The sequence below is a fragment of the Ictalurus furcatus genome, chromosome 17 (genome assembly GCF_023375685.1).
Source record: "Ictalurus furcatus strain D&B chromosome 17, Billie_1.0, whole genome shotgun sequence".
Taxonomy (NCBI): domain Eukaryota; kingdom Metazoa; phylum Chordata; class Actinopteri; order Siluriformes; family Ictaluridae; genus Ictalurus; species Ictalurus furcatus.
In genome coordinates, this window is record NC_071271.1 from 19,111,865 (window position 1) to 19,135,181 (window position 23,317).

The 23,317-nt window shown below is 40.2% G+C and overlaps 1 protein-coding gene across 3 annotated transcripts in view; it reads right to left on the reverse strand.

Annotated features, from left to right (window-relative positions):
• Window positions 1-2,847: 2,847 nt before the first annotated feature.
• Window positions 2,848-23,317, reverse strand: part of agla (amylo-alpha-1, 6-glucosidase, 4-alpha-glucanotransferase a) — a 36,332-nt gene continuing 15,862 nt past the window's right edge. For 2 of the 3 annotated variants that reach the window (XM_053646926.1, XM_053646924.1), the window contains exons 12-34: window positions 22,830-23,017; window positions 21,301-21,424; window positions 20,196-20,359; window positions 18,420-18,521; window positions 17,951-18,106; window positions 16,285-16,435; window positions 14,827-14,951; window positions 13,377-13,489; window positions 12,946-13,080; window positions 12,511-12,641; window positions 12,130-12,266; window positions 10,986-11,119; window positions 10,049-10,224; window positions 9,736-9,838; window positions 9,384-9,609; window positions 8,268-8,379; window positions 8,013-8,148; window positions 7,125-7,237; window positions 6,827-7,038; window positions 6,596-6,693; window positions 6,414-6,501; window positions 6,170-6,303; window positions 2,848-4,784 (exon numbers count right to left, since the gene is read on the reverse strand). In XM_053646926.1, the coding sequence (XP_053502901.1) occupies window positions 4,667-4,784; window positions 6,170-6,303; window positions 6,414-6,501; window positions 6,596-6,693; window positions 6,827-7,038; window positions 7,125-7,237; window positions 8,013-8,148; window positions 8,268-8,379; window positions 9,384-9,609; window positions 9,736-9,838; window positions 10,049-10,224; window positions 10,986-11,119; window positions 12,130-12,266; window positions 12,511-12,641; window positions 12,946-13,080; window positions 13,377-13,489; window positions 14,827-14,951; window positions 16,285-16,435; window positions 17,951-18,106; window positions 18,420-18,521; window positions 20,196-20,359; window positions 21,301-21,424; window positions 22,830-23,017 (3,176 nt within the window). In that variant the 3' untranslated portion in view covers window positions 2,848-4,666. Of the gene's footprint in view, window positions 4,785-6,169; window positions 6,304-6,413; window positions 6,502-6,595; window positions 6,694-6,826; window positions 7,039-7,124; window positions 7,238-8,012; window positions 8,149-8,267; window positions 8,380-9,383; window positions 9,610-9,735; window positions 9,839-10,048; window positions 10,225-10,985; window positions 11,120-12,129; window positions 12,267-12,510; window positions 12,642-12,945; window positions 13,081-13,376; window positions 13,490-14,826; window positions 14,952-16,284; window positions 16,436-17,950; window positions 18,107-18,419; window positions 18,522-20,195; window positions 20,360-21,300; window positions 21,425-21,943; window positions 22,068-22,829; window positions 23,018-23,317 lie in introns of all 3 variants that reach the window. The other variant, XM_053646925.1, reaches the window with a different exon arrangement.

Consider the following 23,317-nt stretch of genomic DNA (forward strand, 5'->3'; position numbering starts at 1 on the left):
ATGGTTATGACATTTAACATTTATAAATGAACTAAGTCCATGATTCTGTTGGAAATTATACAGAAGTTGTTTGATAACTGATAACAGAGTAATAATATTTCAAAAATGAACATGATTTATCTTTACAAAGACACTATGACAAGTGTGTTTGCTGTGAGATTTGGTGGCCTTGTGGTAAAGGCTTTGCCACTGGATTGGGAGGTTGCTGGTTTGAAGCCTGCTTATCGATGTATTTGATCTGTTGGGTGGTGAAATCTAGACAGTGGCGTTAAAATGGCAGGTTTTTGTGATATGAAACCAAGATTTTGCTTTAGTTCAGGGTTACGTATATGAAGGTAAAAAGGTCTCAAAAAATGTATAGTTTGTACGAGATCCTGTGGCTCATGTGGATGAGCGTCACCTCTGTGTTGAGAGGTTGCTAGTTCAAACACCAGCCAGTACTCCATAATGTGAGTGTGGATCACCCATGGTGAAAAACGAATTGCTCCCTTAAATTTAAAATATGGTTGTGCCGCCTTTAGCAGCAATAACCGCAACCAAACGCTTCCGATAACTGGAGATCAGTTTTTCACATCCTTCTAGGACTAGGACTTACTCCTATGTTTTACATCATTGTCCTGCTGCATAATACAGTTGCGCTTGAGTTTCAATTTACAAAGACTGTACATTTTCCTTTAGGATTTTCTGGTAAAGAGAAGAATTCATGTTTCCCTCAATTACTGTAAGTTGCCCAGGCCCTGAAGCAGCAAAGCATCCCCACACCATCACACTGTCACCACCATGCTTCACTGTAGGTATAATGTTCCTTTTGTGGAATTTGTGTTTGGTTTATGCCAGATGTAACAGGACCCGTCTTCCAAACAGTTCCACATTCGACTCATCAATCCACAGAACATTCTCCCAAAAGATTTGAGGATCGTGGATGATATTTTTGCCCAGTGTCTTTCTGACAGTGGAGTCATGAACAGTGACCTTTATTGATGCAAGAGAGGCCTGTAGGTCTCTCTTGTGACTTCTGGATGAGTCGTTGCTGTGCTCTTGGAGGAATTTTGGAAGGTCAGCCACTTTTGGGAAGGTTCACTACTATGCTGAGTTTTTTCCATTTGGAGATAATAGCTCTCACTGTAGTCCTTTGGAGTCCCAGAGCCTTTGAAAGAGCTTTTGCAACCCTTCCCAGACTGATATATTTCAATCATCTTCTTCCTCATCATTTCTGGGATGTCTTCTGGAATTTTTGGCATAGTGTGTTACTGGATAAAACGTTTTAACCAACTTCATGCTGTTGAAAAAGTTCTATTTAAGTGGTGATTTTGTTGAACAGGGTTTTCTGAACCCCATTATGAATGAAGTTTCATAGATTTGGGGAATTAGTAACTACAGGGGCAAATACATTTTCACACAGTCCCAGTTGGTATTGAATAATTTTATTTGCTTCAATACATAAGATTATCATTTAAAAATTACTCAGATTTCGCCTGTTTTATCTTGGATATTGTTTTAATTTCTGAAACAATTTAGTATGAGTGATATACACAAAAACAGAAGAAATCAGCATGGGGGCAAATACTTGTTCACAGCACTGCACCTACCCAAATTTAATATATCTATCCTAATCTGACCTAGCTACCTACCCAAAGCTGCATATCCCCATCTATTCTATAAAGATAATTATCTCTCTCAATCCAGTATATCTATTCTAATTTAATCTAAACTACTTATCCTAATTTAACCCACCTTACTCTCTCTATCCATATCTATTCATCCTATCTATCATAATTTCATCAAACCTTTTCTAATATATCTATCCTAATCTATATTTTCTAAACAAAGCTAATCAAGTCTATCCCAGTCTAATCTAACAGTATCTATCTTGCAATCATTATTTTTGTCCTTTGACCCTTGCACTCGAGTAAATTTCTGTGTAGAAGAGTGTTCTTACAGGAGTATGAATAAAACGAATGAATAGGTCATGTTCGTCTTCCAGAAGTCGGCCATCAGTCATTCTGCAGCAAATGAAATAACCCGGATCGAAGTCAAGTGGGTCGCACCGCTTACATCTACTCCGGACAATATTACGTTCTGGTACTAGTGCCCTTTGTATGTGTTACCATGTCATATGTTTCTAATTTACCTAATCAGAGCTGCAGTATTACATCAGGGCTTTTTTTTTTGCAGTGCAACCTTTGTGAAGAACTACGCCGAGTTCTGGACCATGGTGAGCAGTCAGACGGTCCTACTGTCCAGCAGTCCTGCTTCAGCTGTGAATTGTCTGGTAAATACAGGCATTGAAATATCTGCAGTGTAATTACACACCTCTGCACTACATCTGCAGTGTAATTACACACCTCTGCACTACATCTGCAGTGTAATTACACACCTCTGCACTACAATCTCTATCTTCATTCCCAGAACACTGTTCTTTTCATTGTTACATTACAGATGATTCCGTTCTGCAGCCTGATTGCTCTTGGACTCTTCAGATCTTCATCTTTAACTCTGCTCTGATCTCAGAAACCTTACTCTGGAAGAGTAAATATTTCTGTGTTTATGGAGATTACAACATGTAGATGCTTTATTGTAATGCTTGGCTCAGATTCTCCCGTGAACATAAAGAAGCATGTTTATTTAGATTACAGAGATTATGTTCAGCTCATTTTAACTCTGTTAGGTTATCCTATTCCCTCCAGTTCTTATGTTCCTGATAGGAGGAAGGGTTTTGTGGCTCCTTTTCAACAACATTGTTTATTTAGTTGAAGACGGACATGACAATATGACAAATGAGTTCTTTTCAAATAAAAGTTAATAAACGTTAGCTGCATTGATAAAAATTCTAAAGTTACAACCAGAACATGATGTAATCTCAGATCTTCATAGTGACACACTACATTTACCAAATAAATAAATAATCACACTTCACTGCTGATGTATGTGTGGTGATCTGGGAAAACCCAGTGGCTGTTTAATTTACTTTGGCGTCTGCTGCATTGTTGGGAAAAGAGCCAAGGGAGATTTCCTCACACAAGAAATGTCACAAATTAATGTTGTTGGAGAGCTATGTCCATCTATCTATCCATTTTTATGTACCGCTTACCCTACACAGGGGCACAGGGGAGCCTGGAGCCTGTCCCAGGGGACTCGGGGCACAAGGCAGGGGACACCCTGGAAGTGGTACACACACACACTCTTGCACACTCAATTTAAAAGATGCCAATCAGCCTACAATGCATGTATTTGGACTGGGGGAGGAAACTGGAGTACCTGGAGGAACCCTCTGAAGCACAGGGAGAACATGCAAACTCATGTTCACAGGGCAGAGGCAGGAATCGAACCCCCAACTCTGGAGATGCGAGGCAAACGTGCTAACCACTAAATCATCGTGCCCTCACCCCCCCGGATAGCTATGCGCCATAGCAAAATAATCAGTTCAGCTTGTAAATCAGATACCGCAGTGTCCGTGGCGATCCTGCAGTGTCGCACCGTCATCAAAACAGAGAAGAGCGCTTATATGCTCTGTACAAATGACAGCAGACAAAGTTTTAAACTGTTTCAATGAACTAATAAAAATATATTTATTAAACCCAACAGAACAGAACTGCCTGAATGAATCAGTGATCATTTCCCTACTGATGTCAGCCAGGTCCTCGGTGTTTGTCAGGATGAGTCCGTGAACAGATGGGCTATATTCAGTGAGGATTTAATGCTGAAATTGGTATTCTTTCATACCTCAAATGTAACTACACAATTAAGCGCTATTCAGAAGTTACGGAAGAGTGATGCACAAGGGGTGGAGTTTGAATAAAACAGACGCGTCTCATGTTAAGTGGACTTAATTCTGCTCCAGTTAATATCATGGAAGAATAATGCACTTAATTAAGTCCAGGCCTGTGCCTGACAGTCTGAAATAACCAATTGGTATTTGATTTACATAATCTGAAAGGTGAGCCCAGAAAATCCATACAAGCACATGTGTAAACAAACCACTAATTAACCATTATGTCACCCCAGGAGCTCTGTACATTTTTCCACAGGTCTGTGTGTTAATACTACACTAGACTTTTCTGATGTCCACACCAAAATTTGAGACATAACTAATAAAATCATTTCCTGTGGTGTTTGCTGAATAAAAGAAGAGATCAATGAAATGCCACCAGACTCTGGGTCTCAGACAGGTATTTATTTCTCTTACTAATTCTTCCGATCCGTTTATCACAATGCTGTAACCCTAAACCAGAAGGTGTGTCTACAACATGAAAAACTCTAAATGCTCTCATTTCTTTTCACATGTAAGACAAACACACAACAGCAGTTCACAGACTACATAAACACATGACAGTACATGGCATCACCCGCTAGCATTCCAACACAGTAACACAATTACAGACACACCAACAGGACCTACAGGCTTGAATTCAAGCCCATTAGTGAGAGCTTTACTTTAATTCTGTATTAAAGGTACTTTAGTTGTCGGGGGATAGATATGATGTTATTTGAGGAAATGTGATGGAGGTTAAAATGAGTATCAGACATCGTTAAAAAAAATACAGTGGCTCATTTTCGTACCGCACAATGGACATTCACGGTCGATAACATGGCATCTACTGGCTCCAAGAAGATAGGAAAGGATTCAGGAAGACTTGAGCCTTCTATGAAAGCCTCCTATGAAAGGTTATAGGTCATGCAGGACCTCCAGAACAGTAGCGATGGACCAGGCTTGAGTCTCGCAGCTGAACGCGCAGTACTGACCGTTTTCATTCGTCAGTTCTGGCAGACCCCTCCACGGGGACCTGAAAACAGAACGTAGCAATCTAAAGTAGGGTTCAACTTACTAAGTATCAAATTAAAATAAGTCCAAAAGTGTTTTCTTATTGATATTTACACAATGCAGAGAATGAGGGGAAACTAGTCAGTGCTACATTAAAATGTGGTCGTGTTCACCGCATTTACAACACGATTTCAAATGAATTGCTCACGCTTGTGGTATTCGCAGATGTAGAAGTTAAAGTTTTCTGATAGCCCAGGTTAATGAGTTGTTTGTCAGTATGGCAAAATGCACTCCCCCCCAATCGCAGGTAATGTTAAGTATAATTACAATGTTAATGTAGATATACAAACAGTTCTCTTAGGAATTTATAAACACATTACATTAAAGAATTTGGCAGATGCCTTTATCCAGAGTGACATACAATTATCTCATTCATACAACTAAGCAGTTGAGTGTTAAGAGCCTTGCTTGAGGGCCCAATAACTCACAACCTTCCGATCAGTCCAAGCCCAACGTCCAAGCTTAACCGCTGAGCTACCACTTCCCTTAAACACATCTGAGGAAAATATTCCTAACAGTTCTGGCATGTTTCCACTGTCGCTGCGCCTTAAATTGTCAGGATAATTAAGACTCTCATACAAAGCATCTTTATTCCCATTTACCCAACAATAGTTCTCTCTCGACTAGAATGCTCAAACGGCGAGTGTGTCATGTGATGGCGAGTGCACCATGTTAGCCTTCACATGTCACAAGAACAAACTCACAAACTTCTCTATACTGCACTATACTGTAAGTGAGAATCAACAACAGTTAAGTCTGTGTGTTAGGATGAACGAACGGTGTGGGAACAGGATTCTACCGATTTCTAATGCAGGTGTGCTTTCTTATTATTTTCACACAGCACCGGCTGAGGAAATGTTCATTTGGTACTTTTTTATAAGGAGTCTCCAGTGTCGAGGCTTTGTTACAGTTAGTAGTAAAGCTGGAACATTACGTTTTCTGACACACTATGGAGAAGTTTGCAGTTTCCCTGTTAATGAGCTGCAATTTTTGTCTTATGATGTTTAAGATGGAGACGAGCGAGGCTGGTGAGGGAAATAACTTATTCTGCGGACATTCCTCAACATTAACACACCATACTTTTTATGCATTTATCGTTATTCATTACTAGACAAAAACTGTAATCGTTGGCAAATTGCTATGAGACGTATAAGACACTTGATGTGCTGTTATTGGAAAAGCATGCTCCCAAGTGTTTTATTCCTTACTTAATACAGTAAATGATAAAGTAAAGTGGAATCCAACTACACACGATACACTCTTAATCAAGGACTCTTTGGATGATTTGGAGCTTTACACTGCTTTAGCTATGGAGGGGGGCGGGGGGGAAGGTTCTAGCATGGTTACCTTTCCAAATGAACATAATGGCGAGAAAGAACGTTCTTCACCAGAAACACAGTCTTGTCGTAGGTTTCCTTTCCAAGCTTCTTGGCGAAATATAACTTTGCACGTAGGAAATACCCAACTGGCCAAAGCCATTCCTGAGTAAAGAATAAACACAAATAATGAAGTTAAGAATCCTGTTAAAAGGAATCAGTGTAATAAGATCCGGTGATATCAGCTACTAGGAAACAGAACCGATTTGTCTTACAGGGCCTTGGTGGTAGTTGAAGCCTTTGGCTACGTTGTAGTTGTCGTTGTCGAGCGAGTTGTCGTAAACACCGCAGTAAACCATGTCACTGTTTAAGACCAATAATGAATCAGCAGCGGAGATTTAACAGTTAATATCACATTAGCAAAGCTTTACCGTCTGTGACAGGAAGTAAATCTTACTCTGGATCTAGGGTTTTCATTCCCAGCGGTCCGAGCAGCTTTTCTTCAGCGATACTCAGAGCTTCCCAGGCCCTCTCCACCGTGAACAACTCAGGAGCCTACAGGGAATAAAACAACTATTTGGTGTTGACAATACTTCAACTGACAGTTAAATCAAACACCACATTAAAGGCCAAGTACAGAAAACACAAAACAATACAAGTAATCTGAGGCTCAGTCCAGAGTTCTTACCACCACCATGGCGATGGTGAAGTTGGGTCTGAGCTGGTAGTCGCACCACGGGCTTGAAGCTCCACAGCTGTCCTTGTAAATCGCCCTCTTATGGACCAGCTCAGGATGTTTCTCATTGGGGTCGTCGGGGTTGTGAGACACGTAGAACATTTTCTCAAATTTGTCCTGGATCTTTCTGTTCCACTCTTCGTAGGACACTGTGAGTTGTTTACCTGGAGGAGTGAATAAAGTGTGTGTTTCATAACGATGCTACACTTTGCACCAAACAGGGGTTAGTTTGAGTGTGCTGTGTTCTCACCGTCTCGGTGAATGGTCATGGTGCTGTGAGGGAACAGACCCCACTTATGGAGCTCCACTAGCCAGCGCACTGCCGACTTACACAAACCCACGATCTCAACAGCTGAACCGTCCCTGGTACGGTGAAACACAAGCATACACTCAGCATTAAGCATTGAAGAGTGACCACAGAGGGCTCTGTGTATCTTAGAGTGGGACCGACGGATGTCCATTCCAATCAGTCAGGACTTGTTCGCATATATAAAAGGCCAATAACTTGACTTTTCTTACTTGAAGACTTCCAAATACGGCTTCAAGGCGCCCTCTCCGAGCTGCTCTCATTTTCAATTATGCACACTAAGATTTCCTTATATGAACTAATGAATTTTGTTCACACCACGGTTTGTTTATCATCACATAGACACTATAAAAATTTTACTATAATTAATTCACTGTGCATCTTCCTGATGGCTGGAGGGAGTTTTTTGGATTTACGAACAAAAAAAAAAGTTTTCTTTATTTCAGATATTAAAGAATACGTGGTCACTAACAGAATAGAGAATACATAGAACACAGAATATATAGAGAATACTTATATTATATTAGAGGATTTGCTTTTTTAGAATGAAGTGCTTGTCAGAAGTGAATGCAATTTCTCCTTCATGACCATGTTGCACTCATGCTAGACTGAAATGCAATCAGTGTCGAATCACAGCCCCAGGATGACCCCTGACTAAGACAGAGCAGTAACTGAAGTTGAATGTATGATGGTTGATGAGTAACAGGATCTGTCAGACTTGAAAGTACAGTAAAGAGAAGCCAGATAAAGCAGACTATAGAAACAGAAAAAATAAATAAAGGAATTCAGTGTCTCTAGTTGCTGTGTGTGTGTGAGAGGCATGTGATGTACCTGGGTGTAGCAGGAATCCCTTTATTGCGAGCTCGGTCACTTTCGCCCATCTTATCCATCCATGTGCCGCAGTTGAAGCGATTTCCTCCGTACACAAAGCCTGTGTCTGGATTTACCTTGGCCACGATGTTGAATCCTGACAGAAAAATGCATGAGGTAGCAGAACAAGAGATTCTCAGATACATATTGCATTCTGGAATATTTACATGCGTTCAATAACGTAGTAAAGAAATATTTGAGCGTTAAATGCGTCACCTTCATCCCTCATGTTGTTATCGATCTGTGGTCCGGCGTTCCTCTCTCTGAACTCGATGCCCTGCATGTGGCGCTGGAGAGCTTGATGAATCACGTCACACAGAGGCTGATCCTGTGCGAGCACAACACAGGCCAAAATCATACATACTGCATCCATACTACACCCACATCTCCCACACTACACGCACATCATCCATACTACACCCACATCTCCCACACTACACCCACATCATCCATACTACACCCACATCTCCCACACTACACGCACATCATCCATACTACACCCACATCTCCCACACTACACGCACATCATCCATACTACACCCACATCTCCCACACTACACGCACATCATCCATACTACACCCACATCTCCCACACTACACGCACATCATCCATACTACACCCACATCTCCCACACTACACGCACATCATCCATACTACATCCACAGCTCCCACACTACATGCACATCATCCATACTACACCCACATCTCCCACACTACACGCACATCATCCATACTACATCCACAGCTCCCACACTACACGCACATCATCCATACTACATCCACAGCTCCCACACTACATCCACAGCTCCCACACTACATCCACAGCTCCCACACTACATCCACAGCTCCCACACTACATCCACAGCTCCCACACTACATCCACAGCTCCCACACTACACCCATACCTTCCATACTACATCCACTTCTCCCACACTACACCCATACCTTCCATACATCATCCACATCTCCCACACTACATTCACATCATCCATACTACACCCACACTACATTCACATCATCCATACTACACCCACATCTCCCATACTGAACCTACATCTCCCATACAACACTCATCATACACACATCACCCCACCCATACAATACCCACATCTACTATACTACACACCCATCATACATATATACCATACCCACATCATACATACATACATCCCATCAGACATACTACACCCATATCATACATACTACACCGATACGACACCCCATCATGCATACTATACCTACAGCTCCCATACAACACCTTCATCATTCATACTACATCCACATACATCATGCTCTACACCTGTGTGTGTGTGTGTGTGTGTGTGTCTCACCACAGTGCCCGGTGCCTGAGGCAATGAGTCATCTGTAGGGTACATCCTGGACACAAGGCACTGGAGAATAGTCACTCCATCAGGCACAAGGGTGCAGTAATCCTGAATACACTGCAGCCACCACCACACGGCATCACGGCAGTTATATCGTGCAGCTACGCCCTCGCCGAGCAGGTTGGGGATCAGACCATGCCTCAGAGTGCCAGCGAAGGACAGGATGATGTTCCTGAGAGAGACAGGGAATTTGCAACTCAAACTTTCAATACCGTCTCTCTACAGATCCCAGACCGCAGAATACACAACAGCTTCTAGGTTTATTTCGGGATGATTCAGTAACCATGCTGTAGATTACCTGGCCTCCAGGTGACGACCAGTGAGCAGCATGAGACCCCGCAGGGCAATGAACGTGTCTCTGCCCCAGCAGCGGAAAATTCCAGAGGAGAAATGAGGCAAGCCTGCCAAAATGCGAATGAGCCAGAAATATCTACATTATTATCCCGAAACATACAGATCCCTCACCTAATGTGAGCTGATATAAAGAACTTTAATTTAATTCCTAATACTCAAATCATTCACTCATCTTTAGTATTTTAACCTGTTCAGGATTGAGGTAATACCTAAAACTATACACGCATAATATTTGTGATAACGTGTTGCTGAGTAACCTGCTGCCATGGAGACGCAGTACTGTTCTTCCTGCTTGGTGATCTCATTGATGCGTCGTGGGACATCACGCAGTGCAGGAGAGAGTGGTGGAAGAGCAGGAAAACGACCTACAGCACACATCTGCAGTGAACCCAGGGCCAGCAAACGTACGAAGGTTGAACCATCCTGCACAAAACTAATGTGCGCACACACACACACACACACACACACACACACACACACAACAATAATCACTGAGCTTAAAGTCTGCAAACATTTTGTTTATACAAATTTTAAATAGTATTAAACTTGGGTATATTTCCATATTTTCCTGAACTGCAACAGGTCTGTGAATAAAACAACAACAATATCCATTTAAATTCATTACATGTTCATTGCATTAAACGTGCGCTAGTTAGTATTTTTATTGTTATTATTATTATTGACATGGAAATCTCTGAGTACCAATCAAACACAAAGCAAGTGTATCATACAAAACAAAAGCTCGCCAAAACGCCCAAAACAAAAAACACAGCTCCATACACACGCCCTCATCTTTACAAACGTGAACAATTTACAGTATAGATGGTCTGCGTTGCCATATAAAAACACAACCTGCTGCAAAAAAGAATAGTTTACTAAAAGAAATAAAAAATGAGGAGCTTGTTTTCCAAAGAACTGACCAAGCACAATGAGAAAATAGAAAGTTAGCTAGCTAGCTAAAAATGTTTATGAACTCTCCTGGCAACTGCTGGAAAGAGTTCTGATTTATTCACATTACTGGAGATGAGCTGCATGTAAATGCATTTTACATGCACCTGAAGCCTTACTGCTAACATCTGTATCTGGAGGATATTTATTCTAAATTGCTATTAAATTGTAACAGTAAATTTCCATCAAACTGTGATGCATCACTGTTAACGTGAAGCTGGTTAGTTAAGATAATGATGGACTGACGGTGACATCTGTGTGAAGGTAGCGTCTAGGGCTTTGGTGTATGCTCCAACCAGGATGGCGTCGAAGTAGCAGGGGATGAGGTAGCGAGGGATGTGTTTCAGGTAGCCAAACATGGCCTGGAACCACTGACCCACCTGTAGAGAATAAAAAGAAAAGAAGAAAAAAAACAAAACAATTTTTCCTTTTCATTGAAGTTTGCCTATAAACAATCCTTAAAGTGGATATGTTAAAGGTTTGCTTCAGTTACATTATCATACAACCATATATGGTTAAACCTCCCTTAAATAATTTCTTGTGTTACAAAAATGAAGATCAGGGTAACTTCACCTTAAAATTCTTGGACTCACAAAGCTCAAGTTCACAGTTATTTGTTTTTTTTTTTTCCTCTTCTCCAATTTACCCTGCATAATCCAATTAGATACTACAGGGTGTCCCAAAAGTCTCCATACACAGAGGAAATTAACACACACACACACTATATTATACAATAATAATAATCCTAGTAATCTCCATGTCTGAATTGGCTACATCACTCTCTCCCCTCCAGTAATAGCTGGTGTATGGTGGGCGTTCTGGCACACTGTGGCTGCCGTCGCATCATTCTCATGGCTGGATTGGGACACTGTCACAAGGTTGAACCCGAAAAATGGCACACACACACACACACACACACACACACACACACACACACACACACACACACACACACACACACACACACACACACACACACACACACACACACACACACACACACACACACACACACACACACACACACACACACACACACACACGACACTGCTGCCAAACTTATCACCAAATTCAAGAAGACTTGGAAGTGTTTTTACTTAGAAGTGGACGTCCACGAGCATCCACTGACGAAGGCACAACCGACATGCTGCTGGCAAACATAGTCCCCTATATATGGAGACTTTTGGAACACTGTGTATATACTATAATACAAATTTGTAGCATTTAGTAATTAGCAGTAACGGTACAGTACTACTAACATCCAATCATTGGCATTGTAACCCACAGCTAAATTCAGACTTGTACACTGTATAGTACATCACAACTTGTTTACACATTATGGTTTACAGAAATCTAGCACTCGCTGTGTTTTGGCTCTCCGGGTGCTCACCTCTCCGAGTACTCCTCCACGAGCCACCAGTCGGTTACTGACATAATCGATCATCCAGTCTCCCTGCCTCAGGTTATCACAGAACGGGTGGCCCAGGTCGTTCTTAGGTCTGATGTCAGCCATCACTGAAATCATTCCTGTGTGTCAAATACACATACCTCAGAGACTGCATCTGACACGCCTTAACATTACAGTTAATCAACAAAGAGGCCTCTCTGGGGAAACCCAAGCACAGAGAAATGATGAGCAGAATTTCTGAAACTGTTTACACTCACACACTTCGTGAGTTAAAGGAACAACAGACAGATTTCATTTACACATTTTAGTATCCATTTTAGGATACAGGAAACAGGATACATTTGGGCTAGGCCTAGGCTGTACCTTGCAGGCCACCATACTTGAGGGTTGTCCATCCAGGGATGTTATAACAGCCACCTCCGTCCTCCTTCTCCTCTTCTTCACAGCGGAACAGCAGCACATTCAGATCAGCCAGAGTCAGCTTCTCCATGATCCTACACACAAGAGAAACATGCAATTTAATATTCTGTCCAACTCCGTCTTTATCCCTTTCATTCCGTCATTCTTAGATTTTATTTTTTGTCTTTTTAAAAATCTCTCCTTCATCCCTCCATCACTGTCAGCTAATTGCAAGCTCAGCATTTTCTTCAGATGTAGATCAAATACATAACAGAAAACAGACAATAAGTAAAGGTTGATTTATGCATCTTTAAAAGTGAAGACTGGCAGCCAGTGCATCACAAAGCCATCTCAGAGTGTGTGTGTGTGTGTACGTTTGTGTGTTTATATCACACTTACTGGCTCAGTGGGGTCTTGAGTATGACTGGAGTGTTCTTGTCCAGCACACTTCCTGCTTTGTACTCAGGGTTAAACTGAATGAGGTGAGTCCTCAAAAACCCCACAAGGTCCTGTGCCTTCGGATCCAAACTCACTCTGGAGAGAGGCAATAATAATAATAATAATAATAATAATAATAATAATAATAATAATAATAATAATAATAATACTACTACTACTAATAATAAAAACATATATACACCCCCCACCCCCCCATTTACTATATACAGCTAATAAAATAGACAGAATACATAAAAGTATTTAAAAAATAAAACAAATCTACAGCAAATATATGCGTGTGTATATTTTATATATATATATATATATATATATATATATATATATATATATATATATATATATATATATAAAATCTGCATTATGTTCAGAACCTGAAAGCAATGACGCTCCCGGGAGTGAGACGCTCGAACACTATCTCCTGCACAAACTCGCTGCGGCCTCGTGACGTCACCCCAGCCTGCTTCACCACACCGCTGTCTTTCAGCTGAGACACAAAACACACCACCACTGAGCAAAACTACAGCACTGACCAAGTCTGACAGACAGACTGACTGAGTACTGCATAGATAAACAGGACAAACCATCACCATAACATTTGTGTGAAATATCCATACTGATTTTCACGCCGAGCGCTCGTCCATAATCTGTAACTGGATTACGGGTACTTAAGACCCTTGGAAAGGTTTTAATTTGCAACTACAGTCATGATGTATTTGATAATGTCTCAGGAGTCAAGGACATGAACAATATTAACTAGTATGTACTGCAGAAGTCATTTAAAAGAGCAGGATGTTAATATTTAGAGCCCTCTAGTGCCTTTATTGCACAATTACAACCGCAGTAAAAACACTGACAAGCCTTCATCATCCCTCAGCCAGTACCACTTCTTTTGCTTAAACTAAACATGTTGCCTTTTAAGTAAAAATGAGAAGCTTATTTTTTGAACTTTCTAATTCAGGGGTTTCTATACTAGGGGTCACGACCACACACAGGGTCACCTGATTTACAAACGAGGTCACACGAGACACTCACAATCTCCTCTTGTTTTATTCCCTTATTTTACAAAAATAGATAATATTATTATAATATAATTTATTATAAGTATAGAAGAAGGATTTTAAACCTACAGAGAGGTCTGTTTTGCATAGCAGTCTTCTGCATTCATAAATGCTTTGGAATACAAGGTCAGAGTTTTAGATTTCAATATAAACCACATCACTTCCCACTAGACTGCTAAGGAATATTCCTGTGCTTTTTAGTCACGTTTTACTTATGTTGCACATGTGTATGTTACTAACATCATAATAAAAACGTTACAGTAGTCGTAAATCATAAATGTGTAATTTAAAATAAATAGATAAATAATAATAATAAATAAGATAAATAAATAAATAAAGAGCGAGGGAGGTCAAGGCTTGGGGTCACAAAATTCTAAATATCCAGTAGGGGTGGTTTGCCAAAATGAAAGTCTGCAAACCCCTATTGTAAATTATCTGAAAAACAAAAACCTGAAATGAAAAACAAACAAAACAAAAACAAACAAATCCATTTTATGGCAAAATTACAAACCATAGATTACAAATCTTTGAAATGATATATGATTGCTACTGGTCTAGAAACATCTTTAACTATTTAAAAAAAAAAAAAAAAAAAAAAAAAAAAAAAAACCCTGCCATTTTAAATTCATTCAAATATTAAACTGAAAATGCTGTGCTTCAGAGCTTGAAATGAGGAGAACGTGTGTGGGGGAGTGTGTCTAATTTTACACACAGCCACTGTGTTATTATGTGATCGGACCCAAAGCGCTCATTAGACACTAACCTGGATGTGCTCTTTAATCTCCACTGTGAACTCAGGCAGGCCGTTAATGCTCTTCTCATCTTTTTTGTAGGAACCGGCCTGAGTCTCTACTGTACGGGCCTCCAATACCACCTCCTCTATCTTACCTGAGAGAGAGAGAGAGGGAGAGAGAGAGAGAGAGAGGATTTAAAAGAGAAAAAAAGAGAAGGACCCAGCTAAAGAGGACAGAATAGTTTTGTAACCAAATAAAAACTTAATTTGCAATTTATACCACAGTACTGTTGAAGTCTAGATTCTGATTGGTCAGAAGGAGTTGTTTAAATTTTTTATAACAGCAGCTCTGACAGTATTGCAGCTGCTAGACAAATTTGCATTTGTTTGAATATCTTTTCCTTACACAGGTACCTGTATGGTGATTGCACCACATTTATTTAATAAAGTGTGAGATCACTGATATGGTGATAAGATTTTTTTTTCAGGATGTGACTGACAAAAACAAACAAACAAACAAACAAACAAACAAAGAAAGAAAAGGAAAACAGAGGGTGGTGAGGGAATGACTGTTTATACAGTGGATATGAAAAGTCTACACACCCCTGTAAAAATGGCAGGTTTTCTTTGATCATGTGAGAACATTTTCCACCCTCAATGCCTTTGGTGTTCCTTGGAACATCTAATGTTTTGGAAATTCATTAATACCCCATTCCTGATCGATATCTTTCAATTAGTAAGACACCGTACATGCTTTGTAAGATCTTTGCAGACCATGGCTTCAGCAGTCAGATGAAACCAAAAAGATGTGAAGAAACTTCTACAGAAACAGCTTGTCTTTAATTGGAGTTAATCAGAATAATTTCATTGATGACAGCTGTATGATAAATACTTTTCAACATGAAATTGAAATCATCTGAACACAGTCACATCCACAATTATAAAAGGGTGTGCACACTTACGCAACCCGGTTATAATAACTTTTTTATTTTTCCCTAAAAAATTCTGTCCGTTTTTCATTTTTATATGAAAACGTTCTGACATGATTTAGCTTGGTTTCATGTTTTTAACATCATAAAAACCTGCCATTCTAACAGGGGTGTGTAGAGTTTTTATATCCACTGTAGCTGTTATAACGTAATGACAATTAACCAGTTTCACAGACATTCCACAATATTTTACCAAACAACATATGGATAAAAATTAGGACGAGTCATTTTTTAATAAATGAAAATCTGCAGTCGTGGGCAATTTACTGTGATATAAGAAGAATACAAGAGCCGTCATAGGAAAATAATAATAAAACTTTGTGGTTTTATACAATACAACTATTATTTATAGCTGCAACAGTGACTCCACTTTGTGTTGGGCCATGTCAGTTTTACACAAAGTTAAGCTACCATCACTGGTGCTGTGTGTAGAATGCTGTTCTGTGAGACTCAAGAGTTTCAAGAGTTAACCGTGTCATTCGGCATACACGCGGCTCACCTGGGATGAACATGGGTGGAACCTCGAGTGCGTATTGGTGTTGTTTGGGGTTGCGGAAGGCGGTGCGACACACAGCCACGACAGACTGGTGTGAACTCGGAGAGTGACGAGTCACGGCAACAACGTCTTCATCCACCTGATCCACAAACACCTAAAGAGAGGGCACACACACACACACACACACACACACACACACACACAAAAACACACATGTTACACATACACGCTCATCTGTAAATAACCTGAGAGAGGACACACACTGTGTGTGTTCCAGTGCTTTATGTGTAACATTCATCTACAAACATCCTGAGAGGGCAGTGTTTGGGAGGAGCTAACTAAAAGCAGCGATGCTGTCCAGTAACGTGTTAATTTTTCAAAACGAGTAGCTATGTAGCGCGACCAATCGTTATGTCTTTTGTCTAATAACAACGGTGCTCTTCATTGAAGATCTGCAGTGCCCGCTTGCTTCATAGGAATTCAGAGCCTCGTTGTAGATCACTTCCTGTCCATGTGAGCATCTGATGGACACGTAAAACGACCAACCACAGTTTGTTACATGATGTATGGGGCGGGCAAATGATAACATAATACAGTGGTTTTCAAAGTGGGGGCCGCCAGGGGGCACCCGGGGGGCCTCAACAATTTGGTCGGAGCCACCAAGCCCATCCCTCCCACTAGTGTGTTTTCTCTTTCTCACTCTCAGACAACCACACACACACACACACACACACACACACACACACACACACACACACACACACTTCATAATGTAAAGTAATGTAAAGATGTAATATGTAATTATTAATTAAAAATAAAAGGGGGATATATTCAGAAGTCTGTATTTTTAATATGTGTTTTAAAAACATCTTGCAAAAAGGGGGGCCTCAGTCAAATGTTAATGCCATTTGGGGGGCCTTGGCCTGGAAAAGTTTGGGAACCCCTGCCATAATATATTAACACTAGAGGATATTCTCTGATACAGAGGATATTACTGGCGCTTTGTTTTTAATAGGTAACACAATATTTACATACAAAAAAAAAAAATCTATAAATTTATCAGTGAACGTTGAAGGATTTATTTTGTGTTCTGAACGCAACAGTCTGAATGTACTTCTCAACATCTCGTTTAAGAGAGCAGCAACAAAAAAAAATCCTATCTTAACTTATTTAATTAATTCATCATGGAAATAATAAATCAGTGGTTAAAAAAAAAGAGAAAATATAATAATAATAATTTATAGTTGCACGTATTAATATTGGCCTATCAGAAGTATCTTATTCAAGTTCGACACACTCATCCTTATTATCCATCATGGAGATGGTGACTGATTCCGATAATGAGAAAACCACTTACCCGTGGCCTTATTTGTTAAAGTTCATGTGCCTTAAGGAATCAAATAATAAATCTAACACCTTTATATGTAGTCTTTGCAAACCAAAGATTAAAATACTTCGTCCAATCCTCATTATAATACAACGTCCAAGAGTTCAAGCACAAATTTAAGGACGCATACAGCGGTGAAAGCTGGGGTAATCTTAAAAGCATGAACACACAGACAAAATTTGGAGGGAAAATCTTGAAAACTTGGCAACACACACACTACACACACACACTCAGATTTAAACACACACTCTTCACTCACAAATACACGCACTGTGAGCTCACCTGGTTGAAGCCGTGAGCTGCGAGCTCCTGGTGCAGGCGGTTCAGAGCTAGTTTGCCGGCGATGATGCCCGTCCGTAGACTGACCTGACCGGGGCTGGGCTGCGTGGCCCGCGGGTTCCACTTCTGATAAAAGCGCTCCTCGGTCACCACCGAGATCTGTTACACAGCACCATGCACACACACACCGAGTTACACTTCTGTATCTCATTTGACCCTGTGATATGAACATGTCCTTAAAGTGGCTTGATGAAAAAGCAGGTACAGAAATTCACGAATATTTAACATTGCTCATAAAGCCTGGTTTTAGTGTGTGTATGTTTTTACTTTTGTTTTTTTACGTTGACCTTGTAAAGCCATCTGTGAAAAGAATTACGTAACCGTTTTATTGTTCTTAATATTATATTAAAACAGTTCCGATGCCGAAAATGAGTCTGCTGTTAGTATTCTGCAGTGAGGAGTCTGATCTTACCTGATGAGGTACGAGCTCGTCATAGCCTCGGGTGCTACCTGTGGCACAGCAGGCCATAGCGACGATAGCAGAGCTAGGCAACGAGTCGAAGGCAGAGCGGATCTGCAACACACACACACACACACACACACACACCTTATTACTAATTTATATGTCCGACATATATACTTCAAAATACAAACAGGAAGGAACCTATTGAAGGGAATCTAAGGGTGCGTCTCAATCGGCTCCCTAGTTCAGTAGTCAGGGCACTGATCAGGAAGTCAGCCATTTTAAGGGCAGTCTCAATCCCCAAACCCTTCCAGTACACTGGAATGTTCGCTCCCTAAATAATCCCACAATGCACGGCAAAAGTCAGGCAGCGTCGATGCTCACCATATTCCCTTACTGAAAATGACCATGTTTTCTGAAGCCTCTCAGCTCAATAAAAATGGTGGATGAACACTCAGCCAACTTTGTCTACAAATGTAAGTAGCTTGTTATCGTTGTTGTAGCTCTCAACCTTATTTGATGTTCTATATATGGTTTGTTTGTGTCTAACGACTTTTAAGTGTAACGATTTGAAAAAAATAATAAATAAATAAAAATATCCATCAGCTAGCCTACGATACTCCTTAAAGTACCAGGACAGAAACACATGAGATTAAGCGAACAAAATTATATAACTTATAACGTCAGAAAGATATCAGTCCCGCCTGTTGTTGATAAATACCCGTGGTGATGTTTTACAACATGAGTACGTAGTCATGTCCACGGAAATTGAGTCATCAGTGCCCCAATGTGTAGTAATCCAGGGTCCTTACCAGTACCCGAACTCGTGTACACGATATACTGACTTGCTGTGACTGACTTTTTGTTTGGATCAATTTCAAACTCTAAATCTGCTCATTTGCTGGCGACAGTGATAAATCTTCAGTTACTCGTTTTTGAGATATCACGGAAAGCAGAGATTCTTGGACGGATGGATGGACGGACGAATGGATGGATGGTGGGACAACCTGAAAACATATTGCCACCAGCACATGGTATCAGAGGCATAACATAGACAAACCATACTACCAATATTATACACAAAATATTGCATTAGATTAAACAAAAATCTCCTCATATAACCTCAATGACAGCTGGACATCACCATCAGTGTTTTTTTCATCTAAGCAGGTGGAGGAAAACAGACGTGATTGACCTGAAGATTCCAAGTAGGAATATTAGAAACTGGAGAAATACCAGAGACTGAAATTGGAGCTACACTACATAAATGACAATGTAGGACATTATGAAAACATAATACAATCAATATAAGATTATTTGGCCTTTTTCTAGATGAAATTGTTGTATTGATTTATTCTTTCTAGAAATAAAACACATGACATAAGCAAAACGATCTGATTAAAACAATTTCAATCCTATCATTAGTGAACATGTCTACAAATAGGCTTAATAATCGTATAATTTTCATAGGAAATATTAATTAAATGTAACTATAAACATATAAAAAGTATGACATGTAGCTCTTGAATTAAGCTGCATCGCATCGCTCTCCATAACATCACCCCGTCATTGATTATTTTCCTATAACAGTATGCCTCACCATGTTTTATCCCTTCTATAAATATCATGTATGCACTTTGAATGTGCTCTACATATTTTTCTCAATAAGTATGAACTTCTGTTGTTGGACACCTCTTAACCTACTGTAATATAAAATAGGGAAGCCGGTGAGGAGGAAATGAGACGATGCACTTGCTTCCTCTGTGTTAATCACTACTGTGTTACCTGGATGGGACACTCGTTGTCGTGTGTGATGTCCAGGAACATGGCGTGGGCGATGCTGGGCACCAGAGGACGGAGGCTCGGCTGCAAGAAGGCTCCTACAGGCTCTCCACCGTAACGGTACACCAATCTACCCTCCTCATGACTGTCTCCGGCGCTCATCGCCTCTGTCACACACACAGTATATGAACAATTCTAACACTATAGAGGTCATACAGAGATCAAGTTACAGACTAGAATACAAGGCTTTATTACACATTTATCCCGCAAACTAAATTTAATCAATATCCTGGAACTCTTGGATGATGCATTTAATTAAGAAGCACATTTCTGCATCTTTAGATAGGGCTTATTCTAGGTGCTACAAGCTTGAACATACTATACTTAATTAAGGAATAACTCCCTTTAACATGAGTGGGAAGCACAAATGCAAAACCTACGTCAATGTGCTTTGTTAAAGGAACACTAAACAAGCAAACTAAACAGAATTACAAACACAACATCATGCGAACAGTTCTTGTGTAGCGTTCATTTGCTGTTAGCCGTATTAGTGTTAGAGTGAAACACTCGCTAGTTTTTAACTCCTGTATTTAGATTGATCCCTCGTCAGTGGTTTTATAGACACGCCTCCAACGTCCTCATAAAATCATTATGAGGAGAAGTTGCACGTTAATAGGAGTTGTAACATGACTTAACTTTTAAACAGTTGAATATCTGAGTGTCCCTGAAAGTAGTTGAACCGCCATATATTTTGTGGGCAAAGCTTTGTGTACGTTCAAATCATTCATCTTGTTCAAGTCCACCCATTTAACAGTTCGAGACCCCCCCCCCCATAAAATCTTACCTATAATGCACGTTTAAGCAAGGAAAGCAACATTTTTTTTTTAAAATCTCCATAGTGTAGCCAGATTGAATTCAGGAATACTTAAGAAACTAGATTATAGTATATTATGGACTCAGATGGTCATACTTCATGACATTAAATGCTGCATAGCTCAGGAATTCTCGTAGGATATTTTTCAAGTAATAGTTCAAATGATTGCAGCTCATGATTTCCTTATAACAGTAAACAATTATACTAGATTTAATTAAAGTTTAAAAGTTATACCTCTGATAAGGGAGGAGATGCCTAGTCTAGTGACAAACACATTGTCGAGCTCCTCGCTGCCTGTGAAGAGCTCAGCCACCACGTACAGGTCGGGTCTGATGGAGCGTGCTGCAGCCAACATGAACTATAAGACCGCATGGCCAGGGGTTAGAGAGAGAGAGAGAGAGAGAGAGAGAGAGAGAGAGAGAGAGGGGGGCAGTGGAAGGTGTGGAACAAGAGTGGTAACAAAAAAGAAAGAGAAAAAGTAAGAAAGATGGAGAGGGAAAAAAAAAAAAAAAAAAAAAAAGGGTGAGAGACGAAGAAAAAGAATGCGAAAGGAGGGCAAGAGCTAGAAGAAGAGGAAGAGAAGAAGGAGTGTAGCAGAAAGATAGAGAAACAGAAATGAAGGAAGGGGGAGCAGGTAATGAGTTTATGTGACAGTAAGGACATGAGCGAGAGGAGGCAGCATGAAAGACAAGTGGAATGTCGTCAGTGTTTTTAGATGGACGATCGAGAAAAAGGGAAAGAGAACAAGAGAAAGAAGGATAAGCAGAAATTGGTGGAAGTGAAATAGACAAGAGGGGAAGAAACAAAAGACACAGAGACTCGGTTAGGACAAGGCCACATGCGCACACATGCACAAACACACACACCCCTGCAGTACCTCGGATCAGACTGGATATTCCCAGCCGGTTAACAAACACATTGTCAAGCAGCTCGCTGCCTGTAAAGAGTTCAGCTATGACATACAGATCGGGCCTGACCGCCCGGGCCGCACACAGCATGGCCTGTAGAGTGAGAACACTCCGTCACTGTCCACAACACTTCCTTACACACAAACAGGTTCTTTGGTAAATGACCCCAGATGTAAAAATGACTTTTTTTATGAATAAATATATAAATAAATAACTACTACTACTAATAATAATAATAAACCTAAGTGGTCAACATTTTCGAACAGAATCTTATTACAGCCAATTATGTCCCTGTGGCTGCAGTTCTACTAGACATTATACAGCATGTAGGATCTACAGCACAGTTATGTTAAAAAATAAATTCCTGTATGGAAATAGTATAATAAGTAAAATGATGTGTAAAATATTACACATCATTTTAATATTTTATATATCTCTATCACACACACACACACAATATCTTGTGAAATTCTTCGCTTATTTTGTTTTACAGTGTAGCACTACTGCTGATAATTGTTGCAACAACAAAGACTCATTAATATTCAGATGCGAATGCAACTTTAAATCTGATGGGCCTGATAGAGGGATTAAACCAGGACTGTGGCAATGCTACACTGATGAACTACAGCAACACGAATAAGACAATAACTAAACTAGACTAAAGCAGAAGTGCCGTTTTCCATGGAGTAGCAGTATAAGCATTAAGTAAAATAAACACACATGCTGGTGTATATACACAGTACTAAGCAGTCAGAATTTAGATGGTCTTTAGAGTCTTATACTCGGGATCGATTCGTGAGAATATTTACAGAACTCGGGTTTCTGATCCAGCCCTGGTCATTTGTGCGAGTGTACCTCGGCTACGTGCAGCGGCGTGGAGTGGCAGTTGTCGAGACGGACTCCGGTGAAGTATGTAGCCGTGATCTCGGTGTATTTCTGCATGTGCGCCCACAGATACGGACAGTCCTCAGGCTTACTGCCGTATCGAAGCTTCACACTGTCTCCCCAACAGATCAGCTCTCGCCTGATGTACACGTTCGAGCCTGAAATAAACAGAAGAGCAGCTTTCAGACCACTCGAGGGAAAGTACTCAGCATGACAATGTTAAAAGTGGTATGCTGCTCTAAAAATGTGTAGATAAAGTCATAAACACACTAGCTACATGCAGTTTCGATCATAGACACTCGGTCACAAAGAGAAATAAATCAAATTCGTCACTTTTTGTAGGTGGAGTTAAATGGCTAGCTAATTCTGATGTGTACATAGGATTTACCTGACATCACTATATTAACTTTAGCTAGAATCTATAATCAATATTCGCTGTTTACATGCTAGTTTCTTAA